The following is an 18,045-nucleotide window of genomic DNA, read 5'->3' on the forward strand; positions in this document are numbered from 1 at the left end:
TTGGAAAATTGAAGGCCTTTTAGGTTGTCAACAGACATGTGATAAGATAGTCATATCTTTGTAAAGCTGACTCACTAAATTTTCAGTACTAGCTTCTGAGTTTGCTAATACCATTTTTTAGGGCCAAGTGATTTCACTAATGACAAAGCAGTAAACAGACAGTTCTAAAGCATAAATGTGTGGTTCAAAGCAAAGAATGAAACAGCTCCAATGTGACATTTTAGCACAGAAGTCATGGAAATGACAGATGTGAAATCATGTAACTTTACATGAGTAATATTCCAGAACACCTGCTACTCTGTAACAGCCCTTCTTAGTAATGCAGAACCTGATCAGGCAAGAAAAATGAAAGAGCTTCAGTGTTAAGACTGGTTGTTAAGAGAATCGTAATTACAACCCAGAAATCGTCTAAAACAAACTTAATTCAAAGAAGTCACACTTCTGTGGACACTCAGTAAATCCACCCACTATGCTCTAACTATATAGAACGAAGTTCTTGGCAGGAGGCTTTGATTCAACTATGTTCAAAAGAGTTACTGGGGCTTCCCTGGTGGTGCAGTGGTTGGGAGTCCGCCTAACGATGCGGGGGACATGGGTTCGTGCCCCGGTCCAGGAGGATCCCACGTGCCGCGGAGCGGCTGGGCCCGTGAGCCATGGCCGCTGGGCCTGCGCGTCCGGAGCCTGTGCTCCGCAACGGGAGAGGCTGCAATGGTGAGAGGCCCGCGTACCACAAAAAAAAAAAAAAAAAAAAAAGTTACTGACTTTACAATAATAACTGAGAGTCCACGCAAAACACGCGTTTTAGACCAGTTCTGCACCTCACTGGGCTTGGTTAGCACAAGGCTCTGGTGGTTGGATTTTTGAAGCATTCTGCACACACGTTAACACTACCTTAGTTCTTTTCACTATTCTAACTCTTGGTCATACTTTTCTTAAAAAATCTTTACACTAGGACACATTTCCTTGCATATTTTTAAGCACTGTATTTTGAGATCTCCTAGCAATTTGTCCATTTGGCTTAGCTGCTACAGTTGCATACCTATGGCGGCAAGTGAGGGGGGACCAGGCCAGTGGTCCGTCTCAATCTTTGGTATCTCGCTGGGGTCTGGAGCCTGGGCTGCTGGGAACTTGGAAAACTTGATGATGTCTTCTGAAGACTTGCTCTGGGCTGCCAAGGCAGCTGCATCTGGATGGGAATCAGGGGCAGCTTAGCTGTCGGTCTGTAAGGCCATGGTAGTATACAATCCTCTTACATAGTTTTCTCGTGCTCTGGCAAAAAGTGTGAACTCCAGAGAGCTGTTTATCACCATTATCAATCACCCCGTCACTAATAGTTCCTAGTGACAACTCGACTCATCCTCCTTACGTTCTGCCAGAAGCAAAGCTTCATTCTACATCTGTTCTACATCTGAAAAGTCTTGTTCCAGAGCTGTGCTGTCCAATACTAGCTCCAGCTACACGTGGCTATTTACATTTAAATTAACACAATTAAATAAAACAAATGATTAATAACATTAAAATTCAGTTCCTCAGTGGCACTAGCCACATTTTATGTGATCCACACCTACACGTGATTAGCGGCTACTGTATTGGACAGTATAGTTATAGAACATTTCCATCATCCCGGAAAGTTCCACTGGACAGTTCTAGAGCAATTAGAAATTTGAATCTAGTTAATTTGAAATTAAAGAGGTTAGTGAAAAGCATGACATTGTCACTTGACTGTAGGTGTTAATCTTAAGAGAGTTGGTTGGCTTTGAATTTTTGTGGCTTCTCAGCCACAAAAATATTGGTCCGGTTCATTTCAATCCTTGCCTATTGTATATGTGTCCTTGATTCCTAGGTGAAGTGGCAGCAGGAGAATCCACTGTCAGCTTGCAGGCATTTAGCCTTGAGACTTGGGTTTGCCATACCCACTCGCTGTTTTGTTCAAGGGGCTGCATATACAAATGAGTCATCCAGCTTTAAAACCACAAAAGGCAGAATAGGAGCAGCATGAGTTCGCAGAGCTCTTAATGGCTGTGCTGATAGGTGGAGTCATTGGCTTAGAGCCCCAAATGGAATCACAGAAGTGGAGCAAAACAAACCAGGTTAAATGGTCAGTCCCTGATTCTGGCTAATTCTGCAAGCTGACCTGGGATGTTACTAAACATTCCACAATATATTTATAATGCTATAAATAAAATTTGCCCCCCTCCCTGGGCTCACAGATTTTTAAATCTGGAAGTAACTTTTTGAATTTTCATCTCCAATTCCACATTTTTAAAGTAACTTTCTGGGTCTCAATTTGCTTAAGTAACTTGACTGAGGTCGCCCTACATAATAATAAGGGGTAAATTCTCAGCCAGGCATGGAACAGTGTTTTTCTGAATTTCTAACCTCATGAGTATAAAAGATAAAATCAGCTTGGAAAACACTGCACACTATATCCTCTTCTTAAAGAAGGACTATATGTGTTAGCATATTAAAGACTAAGACTATATGTGTTAGCATATTAAAGACTAAGACTAACATAGCATATTTAGTTAAGTCTAGCATTTTCCAAATGCACAGGGCATAGACACCAGTTTTTGGTATGACATCTATTTCTATCACAGAGAATTGCTCTTTTGCAGAATGTCCTTTGGGATGTACCGCTCTGGTTGTGCTACTCTTAATTACAAGAGACTGAAAGAAAGTAAAGAGTAAAGTCAATTTCACAGAAAGAAGCAAACTAATCCCTTCCAAATAAATAACCTAACATTATCCTATCTTTTTAAATCTTAAGTATTTGATTATTTTTATTTTGAGAGGCAGGGTCTTAGAGATTTTAGTATTTTAAAAAAAGTCTCTATAAACTGATAAATCAAACTGGGAATCTTATTCTTAAATTTAAAAAAATATATATTTTTAAAGCCAGACTTCAAACAGTACTTACGCATTAGAATTGGTGAAGTCAGTAAACATTCACATGTTAATGAGTGGGTGAGAAGACATTAAGCCATAAAAAAAGCAAACAAAAACAAGGTTAAGAAACTTAAAAAAGCAAGCACATGGTGTAAACTCAAAAAAAAAACACAGATGAAAAAAAATCATAGTTCTAGAACCATTACAATACATGCATTCTTTTCCCCCTAGAATGTTGGCCTGAAATTTTTTTCCTTTTTGCATTTTCAACTCTTTTTGCTTTTCATGTCATCCTAAGCCTTTAGGACTCATTAATGTCAACTGGATTCTAAAGGCAGCCTTCAAATTTCCAGGCACAATTTGTGTATAATTTTCTGAAATCACCTGGAGACCAGTCTTGGCTTTCTACCCATTCACAAAGATTTATAGCAGCTGAATCTATAGAGACCTAATAATGTTGGAGGGAAATGTGATTTACAAAGAGTAATATGATTTCCTGGGTTTAAAAATTCTATATTCCCAGAAAAGGAAAACACAATTATAAATCCACATCAGTGGTTCTTAGCTTGCAGGAATTTCAGAGACAAGCTGGCCTAATGTACTGGTTTTTGCAGATGAGAAAACTGAGGGACAGAGGTTACGTTTCTGCTATCACAGAACCGTTTAGGTGAACAGCTGGGATCAAGGCTAGGGCCTCTGTCTCAGCATGAGTCCCATCCCCTCTACCACAGGGTGCAGACATCTGCATGCTCCATCAGAAACTGAGGAACTGGACAGTCAGGCTGATGGAAGCTTGGTCAAGTTAATGCTTTTTTGGCCACACAGCTTGTGGTATCTTAGTTCCCTGACCAGAGATCGAACCTGTGCTCCCTGCAATGGAAGCACAGAGTCCTAACCACTGGAACGCCAGGGAATTCCCTTGGTCAAATTAATTTTTAGGTAGCTAGCCTTCACTAGTTTTAATTAGTTAAACTAATTGCAAGCTCATCAAAATTATCAGAGAGGTTGGTTAAATTATTTGATGGCCCCCAAAAAAAGTCTTGTTAGGGAGTTTGTGAATTACTGTGTGACCGTACCTTTCCTTCTCTGAGTGTAATGATACATGGTTTGATGGGCTCAGAAATAAGCTAGGAGTTTCCTAATCAAGCTAAGTGTTCTCTATCTAGGAAAACCGACTTCACAATATTTGCATCATAGGAGACCATGAAGGCATAATACACTGGACGCCCCAGTTTGATTCTCAAAAGCAGCAGCAGGTAAGCCTTTCAGAGGACAGTGAAGAGTTCAGCTGACGTTGCTATTTAAAAGCTACGCGGAGGAAAGCGGGTTTTACCATGCTGTTTGTAGATGGGTGGTTTTCGGTAAATGTTGATCCCTTGATCTGTGGAAATGAAAAGCAAAGGTGTGTGATTATGGGGAGCCATCCACCGATGGGAAAAACAGATCAACCAAGAGGCAAACCAAACTGAAGATTCTCTAACAAAAATAACCCAGAAGGTTAACTTTTGTATTACAAAGATTGAGGTTACTGGAAGAAGAAATTACAGGAATGAGTGAATTACTATAGACATGTGACATGGAATCCTTTGTAATACATCTTAGGATATAGAGAGATGTCATTCACTCATGAGCCATTTATTTCAAATATACACTTCACTAAAAGTGGGGTTAAAACAGGAAGAAATGCAAGCAGTGCAGATACTGTGATGGTGAGGAAGACATAACCAGTTTGGGGAAGATCCCCAAATTGCTACTGTCTCGAAATTGAGCTCCCAGTAGAGACCAGTGGCTCAATTTACTTTTCAACTAATGAGTGGAACAGTGGAAAGCGATGTAGTGAAAATTAAGAGTATATTTTTGTAAAACATAGAAACAATTTTTAGGTGCGAGGCTAGTCTGATGTATTGACAGGATGTTTGACAAAATCCTAGTTTGTATAGGCCAAATTTTACAAAAGAAAGGAAAAGTAAAGAGATGCCAAATATTATTCATATATTTATATAGAACCCCATTTGATTATGCAACCATTAAACTTTGACTGCAAATACTCAGTAGGTTTCAAAAGGTTTCCCCAGAATCTTGGGCACTGGATCCTGGTTGGGCATTCTTTATGAAAAAAGTTGCAAACATACAACACTGATTTTCAAGGTTCGATGAAACTTCATTTATATGTATTTTTTAAAGGCAGTCCTATCTCAGTGGTATGAATCCCATTGAACTTTCCTCTGTTCAAACTTCTAGGTAAGTTTGGAATGCAAAAGAGAAAAACTACTACAGATTCCAAATATGTATGCTAACATTAACATAATGGGTAATTTATTAAACCACTTTCAGTAGCTAAACGAAGCAAAACAATGTACTTCTGATGGAAAAATAATATCATGACTTCTGACGGCCAATCTTGCCTTCACAAAGATTGTGAGCTGACCCTAAATATTAAGATACTGATGGGTTCTGATTTTTCCAGTTCCTGATGGCAAATTACTATTTGTACCATGACAGCAAAGCTTATAGCACCAAGCCTAAATTGCAAGATGTCTTTGTGGGCTACGGAGGTGGTTAGTTAATTACACACTGCAGAAAGACCCTCCAAATGACCCAATTTTTCAGCTCCCTGAAAAGTCCATAGAAAGAATCTCCACACTGGAGACAAACAGATAAAATAAAAGTACTCTCAAGAACACTGTGGTTCAGTCTTTAGGCTGAGAAGGTAACTAGATTGCCATTGTGTTAGACAATGACACTAAACCACAGAGTGGTATCTCAGAAGGTACTAACATAAGGGTAAAATTAAAATTTTTGTCAAAACAAGACAAAACAAAGCAACTCAACCCTTATTCCTTCACCCTCTGCCTCCCATCCCCCTTCAAAAATTTTAGAGAAAATGTAAACCTTCAATACAATCCTGGCATCTCCCATACAAAGCTTTTGAAAGGCCCTCTAGGTCAGGTCCTGCAATTTAGGGTTTGTCGGCCGTGAGCATCTCAATTAAAAGAGCATGAGAAATGGAGACGAGACAGAGGCGACAAGGCTACATTCTGCACGGTGACAGGACACCAAGACACACACCATGTCAGCTCCTACCTGGAACATGGAAATGTTTAGGGGCCTGAGCGTAAGTTGGAGTGAGAGGGCGGCTGTCTGGCCGATAAGGGAGAGGGGAGTTCCGGCCGCTGGATGGCTCATTGCCTCCAATGAGAAGAATGGAGAAAACAAAATGAGAGGAGGGAGAGCAAGAAAGAAAACAAAGCTAGCATAATAAAAATTCAAAATGAACAAACCAGAAGGAGGTACATCAAAAAGGAGAAACCAAAGAAACAAACTCAGTTCATCAACTCGGCTCACAAAGGTGACTGGTATAAGGTTGAATTTTCCAAAAGAGAGATTTGAGTTCAAGTGGAACTAGGTTAAAAGCAGTGAGCGGTAAGATGCATCATTCCAATGGCATGCGGTTGAAGGCTGTGAGCTGGCAGCAAACTGATTAGATGGAAAGTACATTAAGAAGAATGGAAAGTCACTTGCTAATGATTCAGGATCAGTCGTCAGATGGTTTACAACCCAAGCATGTAAAGGGGTGGGATATGCAAACCCAAAAACAATCACTTCCAGGCACAATGGCAGAGGCTGGCAATCAGAATCTACTTCTCTGAATGGGAGGCTGAGTCTGGGAACCTGTGTGGTCCTTCCTCTGAGCAACACAAAGTGCCTTCATTGCAGCCTATGTTTCTGTTGCTTCACTTTGAAATACACACAGTAGAGTCAGACCCCTTTCTTCCAGGTACTTTGGGACCACTTATACTTCTCTCTACCTTTCTCTTAAAAGAGGCTCTACCCAGTCTAAAAATTCCATCAGTGAGACATTTACTAAGCATCTACTATGGCTGGGCAGTGAGCTTCGACTGAGGCTAAGTAGGTGAATAAGATGTGGTGCCTGGCTGCAAGGGGCCTGATCAGGGTCTACCTAAGGAGACAGACTTATAAGCAACAAGTACACGTAATACCACATAAGTGCTTACTCAGGGGTATGCGAAAAATTCTATGGCACTCACATGAAGGTACCATTGATTTTTCATGAAGCCTACAGAAAGATGCTAGAATTGAGTTGGTCATTCAAGAGTAAGCTCACCAGGTGGATGGGTGGCTGGAGGGGTGAGAAGGTCCAGATTCTAGGGAGCTGGAACATCACGGGGAAGGAAGGGCCACAGTGTGTGGGAGCAACAGGACGGGCCTCTGTGGCTGGGCAGCACGGCGTTCTTGGAGGTGGGAGTGGGGAAGAGCCTGCAACGTGCTGCTGGGCTTGGCTGCAAAAGCCTTGAGGACCCCCCCATAGCCGCCATCATTCCCTCGGATAAGAACTGCAGGGTGAACTGAGACTTGTGCAAAATCGGAAAGAGATCAGCTCTTACCCTACTGTCCTCCTTCCCCACGACTGAGCGAACATCCGTGCAAGAATACACCAGAAGATATAGGACTATCAAAAGTTAATGAATTAGTAAGGTAATTACTTTTATGATTGAGTTGTAAGGGTTCTTTACATATTCTGGATAACAAGTTTCTTATCAGACATATGATTTGCAAATATTTTCTCCCACATTGTGGTTGTCTTTTACTTTCTTGATAGTGTCCTTTGAAGCACAGAAGTTTTAAATTTTGATAAAGTCCAATTTATCTATCAGTTAAGGCTAACAATTTTAAATAAATCACAGATTTTCAGAAAATAGAGCAGGAGTCAATTTTTTTTTTTTTACTTTGTCGTAAATTTTTTTTTTAATTGAGATATAACTGACATAAAACATTATATTAGTTTTAGGTGTACAAGAGCCAATTTCTTCAAGTAAATCAAACTGTTCTAAATCTGGCCAGTAATGCATGAAAGATGTCAATTGCTGGAGTCTCAAAATAACATGTTCAATAGGGTTTTTATTTTTTGATATGTATAGTTTCAGATAACCAGAGCACAGATCTGTACCAAATGGGCAGTAAGATATTCCGAATATGAGACCTGAATTTGTTACTGTCTCAGATTTGGAGTCCAGGTTTTTGGTTATCATGTTCTAAAACTTTTGTCCTTTTTTCTTTTTTTGTTTCAAGAGTCAGTTTAGCATCTGGCTCCCAATATATCATAATGCTGACTTTACTAAAGTGAGATATTAGCTCCTAAAAATTCTGAAGCTTCACCTACAGCCACTGATCTATTAAAAAGCTCATTTAAAGAGAAAGTGACCTCATTTACTATCACTCTCCTAAAGAGAAATAACCAGCTCATGTCTGAAAAAATTAATATAAAAAACATAGGTAGAGGCAAGCAGGGGAAGGAAGAATACAGTTTACATTTAGAAGAAAATCCCGCTTTAACCCTAAGGCTGAATCAGAACTAGATCTCATTTACCTCTGTGTGTTCAACACAGTGCCTGGCCACGACTAAGTGCTTAATAAATGTCTGTGAATGAATGACTGAAGTAGGCCAACTAATTAATTCTACAGCAATGAATGACCTAATTTAGTGAGCACCACTGCAGGATCAACCATCATCTTTCTCTTAATTATAGGCAGCCGGATGCTAGGACACAGCAATGGGATCACAATAGTACCTTTTTTCTTTTTTTTTAAAATAGCTTTCCCTAGAGTTGATCCTTAATAACCCCAATTTAATTGTTTCACTTCAGAAGAATTCTTTACTCCTACAAACATAAGAAATTATTCACAAGAGTAATCCATAATTAAAAAACAGAATAATTCTTGTGGGCTATTCTCAAAGGAAGTTCTAGAGAGACTCAACTTTCTTGCTTTATTTGATTTTTTTTTCTGAAGACCTTGCCTATCTTGAACACCGGTGCTACTGCTTTGAAACCATACTGCTCCCTGCCCTTAATCCTGCACCTCTAACCTTCCTGTACTTGTAGAACATCAGATTTTCGGGGGAGAGAAATGTTCTCACAGGTTTTGTTTATAATATCCAATCAGATGAAACTCCATTAAATTTGTTCTGATAGTTACTAGCCAGGGTCACGCACACACAAAAATAGCTGCACATATGAGACATCAAGGTTTAAGGTCATTAGAATTAGCATTTGCCCAAGTATTCTATCATTAAGATGCTCTGCTGCCCAGTGGCAGTAGAAACCCATCACTTCCACGGTTGACGGCTCTCAAAGGCTATGGAATGACTGTCTGACTTCCCAAAGGGTGTGTTCTGGCTGAATGCTGTCTCCAGTTGGGCAGAGTTTTTTACTTAGCAGCATATCTTCAGCAACCACTGACCTTTCTAGTGGCTAGAAAAAACGCTAGTATGTTCAAGTCTTTGTAAGTAGATTTAACTCTATAATCATTTAGAATCTCCCACGAGACATTTGAAAACACTAGGTAAACAGCTACTCAGCAACACACCCATCTAAGTGATCCTGTATAGTATGATTTCCACACATCACAACGGCTCGTTGGGGAAAAGGTCTCAGGGTACATAATGTTGCTAGGTACCAAATTCTTAGTCCTTGAAATGCGAAAGGCATTAAAAATTTTGGCATTAACAAAAAAATTCTCAAGATGAGGCCTTTTCTAAGTTAAACACCCTTTCTTTAAGTGATAAAACGTTTCACTCTATCCTGGATGGAAATGACTGATGAAGGCCCCAAAAGGTTATTTTCGTGCTTAGTTCATTACTCAGGCAAAGTGATGTATAAGCCATCAGATGAAACATCATATACGGAAGGTATCATTGTCATCATTATCATCTATCAGCCTGGTGTTGACATTGTTTAAAAATAACATAATAATAGTGTATATATCATATAATAGTGTATATATCATATAATAGTGTATATATCAATCATATAATAGTGTATATATCACACTCATAGCCGTTTTGTTCCTTTAAATAAGTCCTTGCATTGGTTCATCTAAGTTGTTAGTGATCTCAGCTCCTGGGGTGAGAAGCTACTCTATATATAGATATACATTTCTTGGTCTTCATTTTCAGCTCCTTCCAAGTCAGCCCAATAGGCCAATTTTTCAGTCCTTGGGAGATCATTCACTGGAAGGATTCCCACTGTACTTAAATTCAAACGCTCTGTCCAACTTTTATTCTTCTTTTCGCCACCATGAGGGCCTCAGTGACAAATTCTAAGACAAGTCAATCCAAATGGCAATGCTTGTGTCTGCTGTGGGAAACAGCTGGCAACACTTAGCTTCTGGACTCTAAGCGCTTATGTTCCAAAATGTAAATTCTGAGGGGACCTTAAAGTTGGCAGCAACTAGAATGTCATGACAGAGTTTCAAGATTACTGGTCCTTGTCTAAAGCTTCAATAAACGTTATGGTTTCCTTCAGCAAGTGTCAAATACATATTTGCTTCATAGCAACTCATATCTATGGCAAAACAAGGAAGATTTCTTTCAAAGAGACTTAATATATGTAGCCCTCCTGTTTGCAAATCTGATTCATGGACACAGAAGGAAATATCTAACAGTATTTCAAAGGGAAAGGAAGAGAAACTGTGCAAACATGGCACAAAACCCAAAACAAGGTGAAAATAGTTTTTCCAAATAGGCATGCACTTGTCCAAATGGCCCAACAATGATATACTGATATAGAATGAAGCTGCAAGGAAGGTCAGAGAACAGAAATAAAAAACACAACGGAAAACGAGATGGGCATTACAGAAAATGGATGGGGAAGCCAATGAGATAGAGAGAAAGCTGTTGATGTGCATCTCAGCTCTACACCCATGCAGGTGTCCTCAGCTCTGTGGACCCTGAGGGCCTGGGCCACATGCGTCTGAAATAAGGGCCAAGAATTGGACTTGGGCAGTGGGAGGTGGGTTTCTGGCTGCCAGAGGGGCAAGGGGACCCCTGCTTTCAGCTACACCTTCCTGAGATGGACATCCTACCCTGGGGTCCTCAAGCTCCTTGGCTTACATTTGTTTTAAAAATAATTTCCCTGAGATTGCAAAACAAGCTCCAAGATAAAGAGTGAATGTTCAAAGGAAGAGCCATGGAAAACCCTGGGAGACTTTGCTCTTTAAAGATATCTTAGACGTGTTTCTCTAATGGCCATACGTTCCCCCTGGACTGGAGAGGACTTTCATGTAAACGGATACATGTCTTTCAAAGTAACTAAGACGTTAATTCTTTGCAGAATCCGTATTTAGCTATTCAACTAAACTAGGCTTTTAAAGCAATATCTTTAATATACAAATTCTGCATGATTGATTTTGTAGTTTAGCAAAAAGCTGATTTTAAAACAAAGCATATACTGTTATGCACATTATATTTTGTATCTGAAGTATATAAACTATTTCATCTGAACAAACTGTAGGCATATATCCAGTAAAAAGAAAATGGGAGAGAGACCATTAGATATTTTTTAAGCGTAAGCTTGAAGTAACAAACTATTGCTTTCTATAATTTAAACCTATACTATTTGACTGTGTACTTCGAATTCAGACTGAAAAAAGAAAAGATTGTGTATCTACACTTTTAATAAAGCACGATTTAGGCACACTGAAGTACTGTAATTTTCCTAACCACTTATTATTTCTATTGAAAAGTTTATTTTGTAGTTTAAATGCCTGAAAGTAGCTCTTTGTCTTGGCCTCCATAAGAATGCAATTTTCTAGTTAAAAAGAGATGGAAAATAAAAGTTTGCTTTAAAAATTATACTTCGTGTATAGCATTTAGACCGAAACACACTCCCCTCATAGGAACGAGGGATGGGAAGGCTTGGGGTCTATCTAGTCCTGGTGCTGCCACTTCCTAGCTGTGAGTCCTTGGCCGGGTCACTTAACCAGGGCCTCAGCTCTTCATCCACCCCCATGCCTGCCCCTGCTGCTTTACTTCATAGGGCCGCTGTGAAGAGTGATGGACTGATGCAACCGGAAGCGCTCTAAGAACACCATGCCAAGGGGGAAATCACAGAGGGACCAGAGTTGAGTGCTCACTACACACCAGGGCATTTCACCTTGCCAACTACAAATAGGTGCTTGCCATGTACCTCCATAAGGATGAAATCGTGGGCCACAGCAGCTGGTGACCTTCAACACCCCCTGAAAGGAGCTCAGGGCGGAGAGCAGGAACGAAGTGCTCTGTGCTCTGGGAAAAACTGACAGGACAGGTCTTCAGAGAGTCAGATGCTTTCAGGAGAAGATTTTATGAGCCCAATTCTTGCATCTCCTCCTATCTAGAAAAGCACTAAAATCCTTCATGGTGACATCTGCTCCTCGAGACTAGCAGAATCCTTCTGCAAAAAATACGTGCTTGATTGCATGTACTCTCCCTTCAACAGAATCACATATATACTGACCTTCCCCCTACCTCTCTGGAGCGGTTTCTCAGAGCTATCTGCAGTGCTGTCTCCCGGGCTATAGCCCTCATTTTGCCCCAAATAAAATTTAATTCACAGCTGTCACGTTGTGATTTTTTTTTTTTCAGTCGACGACCTCACACACCCTAATACCCTAGGAGAGGTTTCATAGATGAGGCAAGTGGCACTCAAAAGGTTAAGTCTACAATCCAAGGTCCCATAGCTAGCATGTGACAGAGATAATATTCAAAGCCGGGACTCCAGTGTCCACATGGGTGCCCATCTCGCCATAAGGCTGTGCACAAGCATGAGGTATTGAGTCTTGATATTTTGTGATGTGTTATTTGTATAAACTCTGTATAACTTTATAGGGTACATGACATTTTTCTTCCTACACAAAGTAGCTTTCTGAAAGATGAAATATATAATAACCGAATAAGGCAGTTTACATTCTGATGAATTAAAAAATGTATTTTCCCTTGCATATTAGAAACAAAGAAACAAAAATCTTAATTTGGCCAAGGGCTTCTATATTAAAGTCTCTTTAAAATACATCTCTGAAGTTTTTTTCAATAATTTCTTATGGTTTTATAGACATTCTCTAAAGTATCATCTTGACATCTAAATAATAAAGGTCTTTCCTCCCCCAAATACTAATTAGCAGTAATAATTTTAAATAACCTGTCAAGAATTTTAGAAAGTGCTGCACCTGCTGAAAAATTTCTTTGCTAGTGGCAAACGGTATGTGTCTTCAAATAAGCTTGTCAGCAATGTTATTTTTACAGCACAGAAAATGCTAAAACCGCATGCTTGTAAAATGACTGCAAAGGAAATTCAGTCAAAGAGCACAACATTTAGGCTGCTTGAGAAAGTGTTAGTGATGTGAGCTCTTGGAACTCGGGGTTAGAATCCCTTCGGTCTGTCTTAAGACCCATGACAACATCTGTGCTTGCCTGCTACTCCCTCCTTAAGGTATTTTCTTTGGTTAATTTGGTTCAAATCAAGACTACGGAAAAAGCATCCTCTGGGAGCTCCTACTTACTTATTTTAAATTTGGGGCTCTTGGCTCGATTGAGAATGGCTACGGAAACATAACAGACAATGAGAACAATGGGAACGGCATAGAGGGAAGGGCAGAAATGGGCAGGAACAGAAAACAGAAGGCAAAGTCCCTGTTCTCCATCATGCAGAAATCAGGACAGGTCAAAGGAAGATTACTCTAAGGGTTGTCTCAAGGAGATAAATTTAAGTTACGTTGCCATAGATCTTTCATACCGTCCAAACATTTTAATATTGTTACATGGTTAAGTGGCTTATCACCATTAAGACAACTTTGGAACCCCTGTTGCTGAATACTGTTGTGTTTTGCTGAGCCATAACACATATGAAAACCAGGAAGATTCCCCAGATATATATTATATTTTGCTTTTGACCAGAGAAAACCAAAATAATAATATATATTTTTCTTAAGCAGTAGATAACAAATCTCAGGGTCTCAAACATATTTCCTGTTTCTTCATCTAGAGCCCTTTAGAAATGACATATTTCTCCTAACGAGAGATGCTATGCCAGTTCTAAGACACGGCTGGGTGTAGTCATGACACACGCAGGCATGCTGAGAAGTCCAAAGCTCGGAGCTGACTCTTGGAGATGCACCTTATTAGCCTTCCCCGGGTGCTAATAAATCTCCGCTATGCAGGGTGCTGCCTGGAGAAGCCTGCCTCCTTACCTTTGATATGGGGAAGGAAGTGGTGTCGGAAAGGGGAGTTGGGGCGGGAGTCGCTGTGGCCGGAGCTGAGGCTGCCGGTGTGCAGGAAGGACCTCTGCACACCAGGAGACAGCAGCTCTGTGCAGCAAGGATCAGGGGCAGGACACGGTGCAAACAGAAAAGAAGAGCACAAATTAACACACGAGCAGGGACAACGCCATCGTTCCAAGGGAGAAAAAAAAAATAAAGAATGTTAATCAAGAGTCTGAAAAAGGAGGAAGGAAAAGGGGTTAAGAAGGCACCTACGAAGGGTTACACAAAGTGGGGAGAGTCTGCAAACAGGTCCAGGTCAGTACAGAGTTCACTCTTCGAGGATAAATGGTTTTAGTGGGAAGGAACGGCCACCAGAAGGTTCTGTCAGCATGACACCAGCTACCACTGAGCCAGGACTGGGCACGTCACTTAGACTCCACCGTAGCTGTTTTTAAAAGGCACCTGACAAAACAGAACCCTCTGAAACACATGTACAAAACCGACAATCATTTCAAGAACCTTGCAAAGAAATACTTATATGTAAGGGTCAGATTCTTTGTTTTTTAAGCTGCAAACGTCTCCTACTGCAAGTTTAATTTTACTTTTCCTATGTAGAAGGGAAACCTGTCTGTATCTCCTGGGTAGCAAAGAGCTACCGGTGATCCTGAGAATTGGGTAGTGGTGACACCAGGGGAGCTGGAAACTCAGTTATGGACCATTAACCTAAGCCCAGACCTAAGGACGTGCGTCATCCTCTGGTATCTAGAATGTGTGGAGTGGATACTCTGAGGTGCTCTGTGCTGACCGTGACTTTGCTAGCAGAGCCCCATCTCGAAAAATAATTATGAGCCCTAACAACTGACATCACGCATGTCCATAACACATTGTGAAGGGGGAGGAGAAGTGCTTAGAATGGGGAATGTTCTACAGGCTCTTGGCATCAGAACCATGACTAGAACAGAGGAAAACTTTCTACTGCCCAATGAGGACATGACTTTTAGGGAAACAATGTCCCTGGCTGACCACTCCCTTGCTATCCAGGGATTCTCTCGAACAACAATTTCCCAGTGAACTTCGCATCATTCTGATAAGGGTACGGCTGCAGTATCAGGGTATGCCCATACGTAGGGGTGGTGGCATAAAGGATTTCTCATCACGCAGACAGAAAATGGCATAAATCCAAACCCAGAAGTAAAATGAATATCATTGTACATGAAAAATAAAAGGAATTTCTTTCCTGAAAAATTTTCCTTTAACGTAACTCAACAGATACTGAGTAAATATTTGAGTCTAGAGAAAACTATACTTTATTGAAGGATCAAAAAGTAAAAATTTAATCCTCTACAAGCATTAAATCTATGGCTTTAAAGAGAAGATTGCAGCCTTTTTACATTCTGTTCATTTCCTTTGGTTTATATTTTATAAAATACGTTAGCATATGAATGGGCTTATTCTCATCAGCCTGCACAGAAGCAAGGGGCTTAAAATGAAGTCTTCATAGACATATATCAACACCAAGTTTGTTTAGAAGGACAAAATCTTCCTTGGTGAATCTGTTTCTCAGGAATCCTCGGTCTGTGCTGGGATCCCCATGCTTTTTCTCCTCTACATAGGAGATACCCACTAATAGTAAAAGGGGCTACATTCTGCCGAGATAAAGGTAAATGAGGTCCACTACTCTTAATATTCTCCATCATAGCACACCTCTAGTGCTTTTATATTTTCCAAGTCTGATTCAAAATCTTAGGTTGGAAGGCATCTTAAAAGTTACCAAATACAACCCCGAGGTTGTATATGAGACTTCTTTCTAGCAGGTTCTTAACCAAGCATGCTTAGTAATACCATGTGCCCGGATGGGGGAAACATAATAAACTCACGAGTAAATGACTAATACTGGATTTAGATTTTAGATAAGCCTAAAAGGCACATCACCGTATTTTCTTTTGGAGATCTCCATTTTAAGTCTCAAAGTGCTGAGATTTTCTTCAAGTCTAAAAAACCCAAAAAACCTCCTTTGCTTCTAGGTGTTCACTGTCAAAATGTAATTATTTAATAAGTCATAATGAATATAACCATAAAATGACTCTTGTTTTGAGAAAAGAAATAACACAAACTACAATGGAATAGGAGTTTGCAATTTTTTCTGGGAGAGGGGCAGATAGATTTGGCAGCCAGATTTTTAAATACGCTATCAGCGGTGGGGAAAACAATCACATAGAAACACGGATGACTCTATAGAGAGTGAATCCCGGGAACAGGTGCCCTTACCAGGTCTGTGAAAATGCTGGGGAGAGCGAGACGTGGTTGGAGTGTAGCTGTGACGGCTGTACACAGGGGAGTTGATGGAGCCCTGGCTGGTGGACCGGTGGATCATCCGGTCCCGCCCATCCTGGTACCCCTGGAAGCAAGTGCGAGAAAGTGGGAGCACAAGGCATACATGCAGGCTGTTGTCAGGTTCAAGTGAAATCAAGTTGCACCAAAGTCACCCAGGAACTATCCCGTCTACCTGTTCATGTATACACTTTAGGGCCATATTCCTTAAATAGGTATGCAAACAAGCATTCCACGGTTAGTGCTTTTTGTTCAAAACCTATAGTGCTTGCCTTTACCAAGATTTTAAGATGTAAAAAGGATAAACTCCAGTGTTAATAGAGCTCTGGGAAAAGAGGGAATAATTCCAATGACCACGCTTATATTGTGCTTTTCAGTTTTACGAAGTCTGTTCACATAGGTTGTATCATCAGATCCGCATCATAAAGAAGGTAGAACACATGGTATCACCTCCCTTCTTCACAAATGCAGAATGCTTCAGAAGGTTCCACGCAGGTAAGAGACCCGTGTGCAGGTGTGTGCAGGTGGAGCCTGCTTCATAACCAGCCTCCTGACTCTCATCTCATCCCTGGATCCAACCACCAACCCACACCATCCATGCTGTTGATCTGGTGATGTTTTACGTCGATTTTCCTGGAGAACAAGCCTGTGGTGGCCTCAAATCCAGTAATTCTACTTCCACTTTAGGAAGCAAATTCCAAAAAGAAAAAAAAAATTTTTTAAACGACCTTTAAGTGGAAAAATTTCCTCAGACATTTATAATGCCACCATTTATAAAGACAAAACTTTGTATTATGTGCTCAACAAAACTGGGGAATAATTAAGTTATGGCATATCAATTTAATGGAATACAATAGTACCACCAGTCTGTCACCATGTCCAAATCTAGAAAAGAATATTGTAGGTATAAAGTATAAAAAAAATCATACACACACAAACATAACATGAAACTTTAAAAGAATTAGAAGAGTACAAGGAACGTTTTACATTTTAGGGATTTGTTGCCCTATGAAGTTTCTACTAGCACAATAAAAATAAAAGTTTGAAAGAATGCATGAAAAAGGACTAAATTAAAACCTCGAAAACTATGGACGTGCGCAATTTGAGAGCAAGAGGCAAAAAAACTTTGATTTGATCCTAGTTGTGGCTGTAACAATAAATTAAAACAACAACAAAACAAAATTCCCCCAATAATGTGCCTCAACCTATTATTACTATTTCTATTATTGACAAGTGGTCAATAATAGAAATTAATTCTTCATAACTTCAGTTGAAAACGATCAGAATATTCATAGAAATTAGTTATTCATAGCACTCGGTCATAAACCACAATACTACAGAGATTTTACCATCTCAAATTATAGTGATTACCTAAGATCAGGCCAGTTTTATATAGACTATCCAGACAGTTACTTAGCTTTAAGACGAGACGACTGATTTTATTTATTAATTATTATTATTATTTTTAGAAGGGGGTAGACCTAACACCTGAGGAGTTTGCTCACTGGATCCATAAGGAAATACAAAATAATAAGAAGCACACTGAACAAACAATCCCTTGACTATCATTACCTGTAATAGCTTAAATGAAAGTGCTGGGTTAGACCTGGACCATGCTCAGATTTGAGGTGGTCTGAGCTTAGGCCACCCTCCAAGGGAAAAATTATGCTGGGACAACAGAAAGTGCCTCTAAGACCTCTGGTCACCAAGCACCTCTGTTACACTCCTAGGATCAGGGGTGTAGTGTGAAGGGGCTGTTTCATTTTACAGAACAATAAAATGGGTTTTGAG

At 40.1% G+C, this 18,045-nt stretch overlaps 1 protein-coding gene across 10 annotated transcripts in view; it reads right to left on the reverse strand.

Annotated features, from left to right (window-relative positions):
- The window catches only part of ABLIM1 (actin binding LIM protein 1), a 320,517-nt gene that overhangs the window by 14,736 nt on the left and 287,736 nt on the right, over positions 1–18,045 (reverse strand). For 5 of the 10 annotated variants that reach the window (XR_003796975.1, XM_029244850.1, XM_029244847.1 and 2 more), the window contains 3 exons: positions 16,192–16,321; positions 4,220–4,267; positions 1,040–1,186 (listed from right to left, as the gene is read on the reverse strand). Coding sequence is in view for 9 of the 10 variants with exons in the window: in XM_029244850.1 (XP_029100683.1) it covers positions 1,040–1,186; positions 4,220–4,267; positions 16,192–16,321 (325 nt within the window). In the remaining variant the exon portion in view is untranslated. Of the gene's footprint in view, positions 1–1,039; positions 1,187–4,219; positions 4,268–5,970; positions 6,076–16,191; positions 16,322–18,045 lie in introns of all 10 variants that reach the window. The other 5 variants (XM_029244853.1, XM_029244848.1, XM_029244852.1 and 2 more) reach the window with 2 other exon arrangements.

Source organism: Monodon monoceros, unplaced genomic scaffold (assembly GCF_005190385.1).
Source record: "Monodon monoceros isolate NGI ecotype Baffin Bay Population unplaced genomic scaffold, NGI_Narwhal_1 Super_Scaffold_4, whole genome shotgun sequence".
Classification (NCBI taxonomy): Eukaryota; Metazoa; Chordata; class Mammalia; order Artiodactyla; family Monodontidae; genus Monodon; species Monodon monoceros.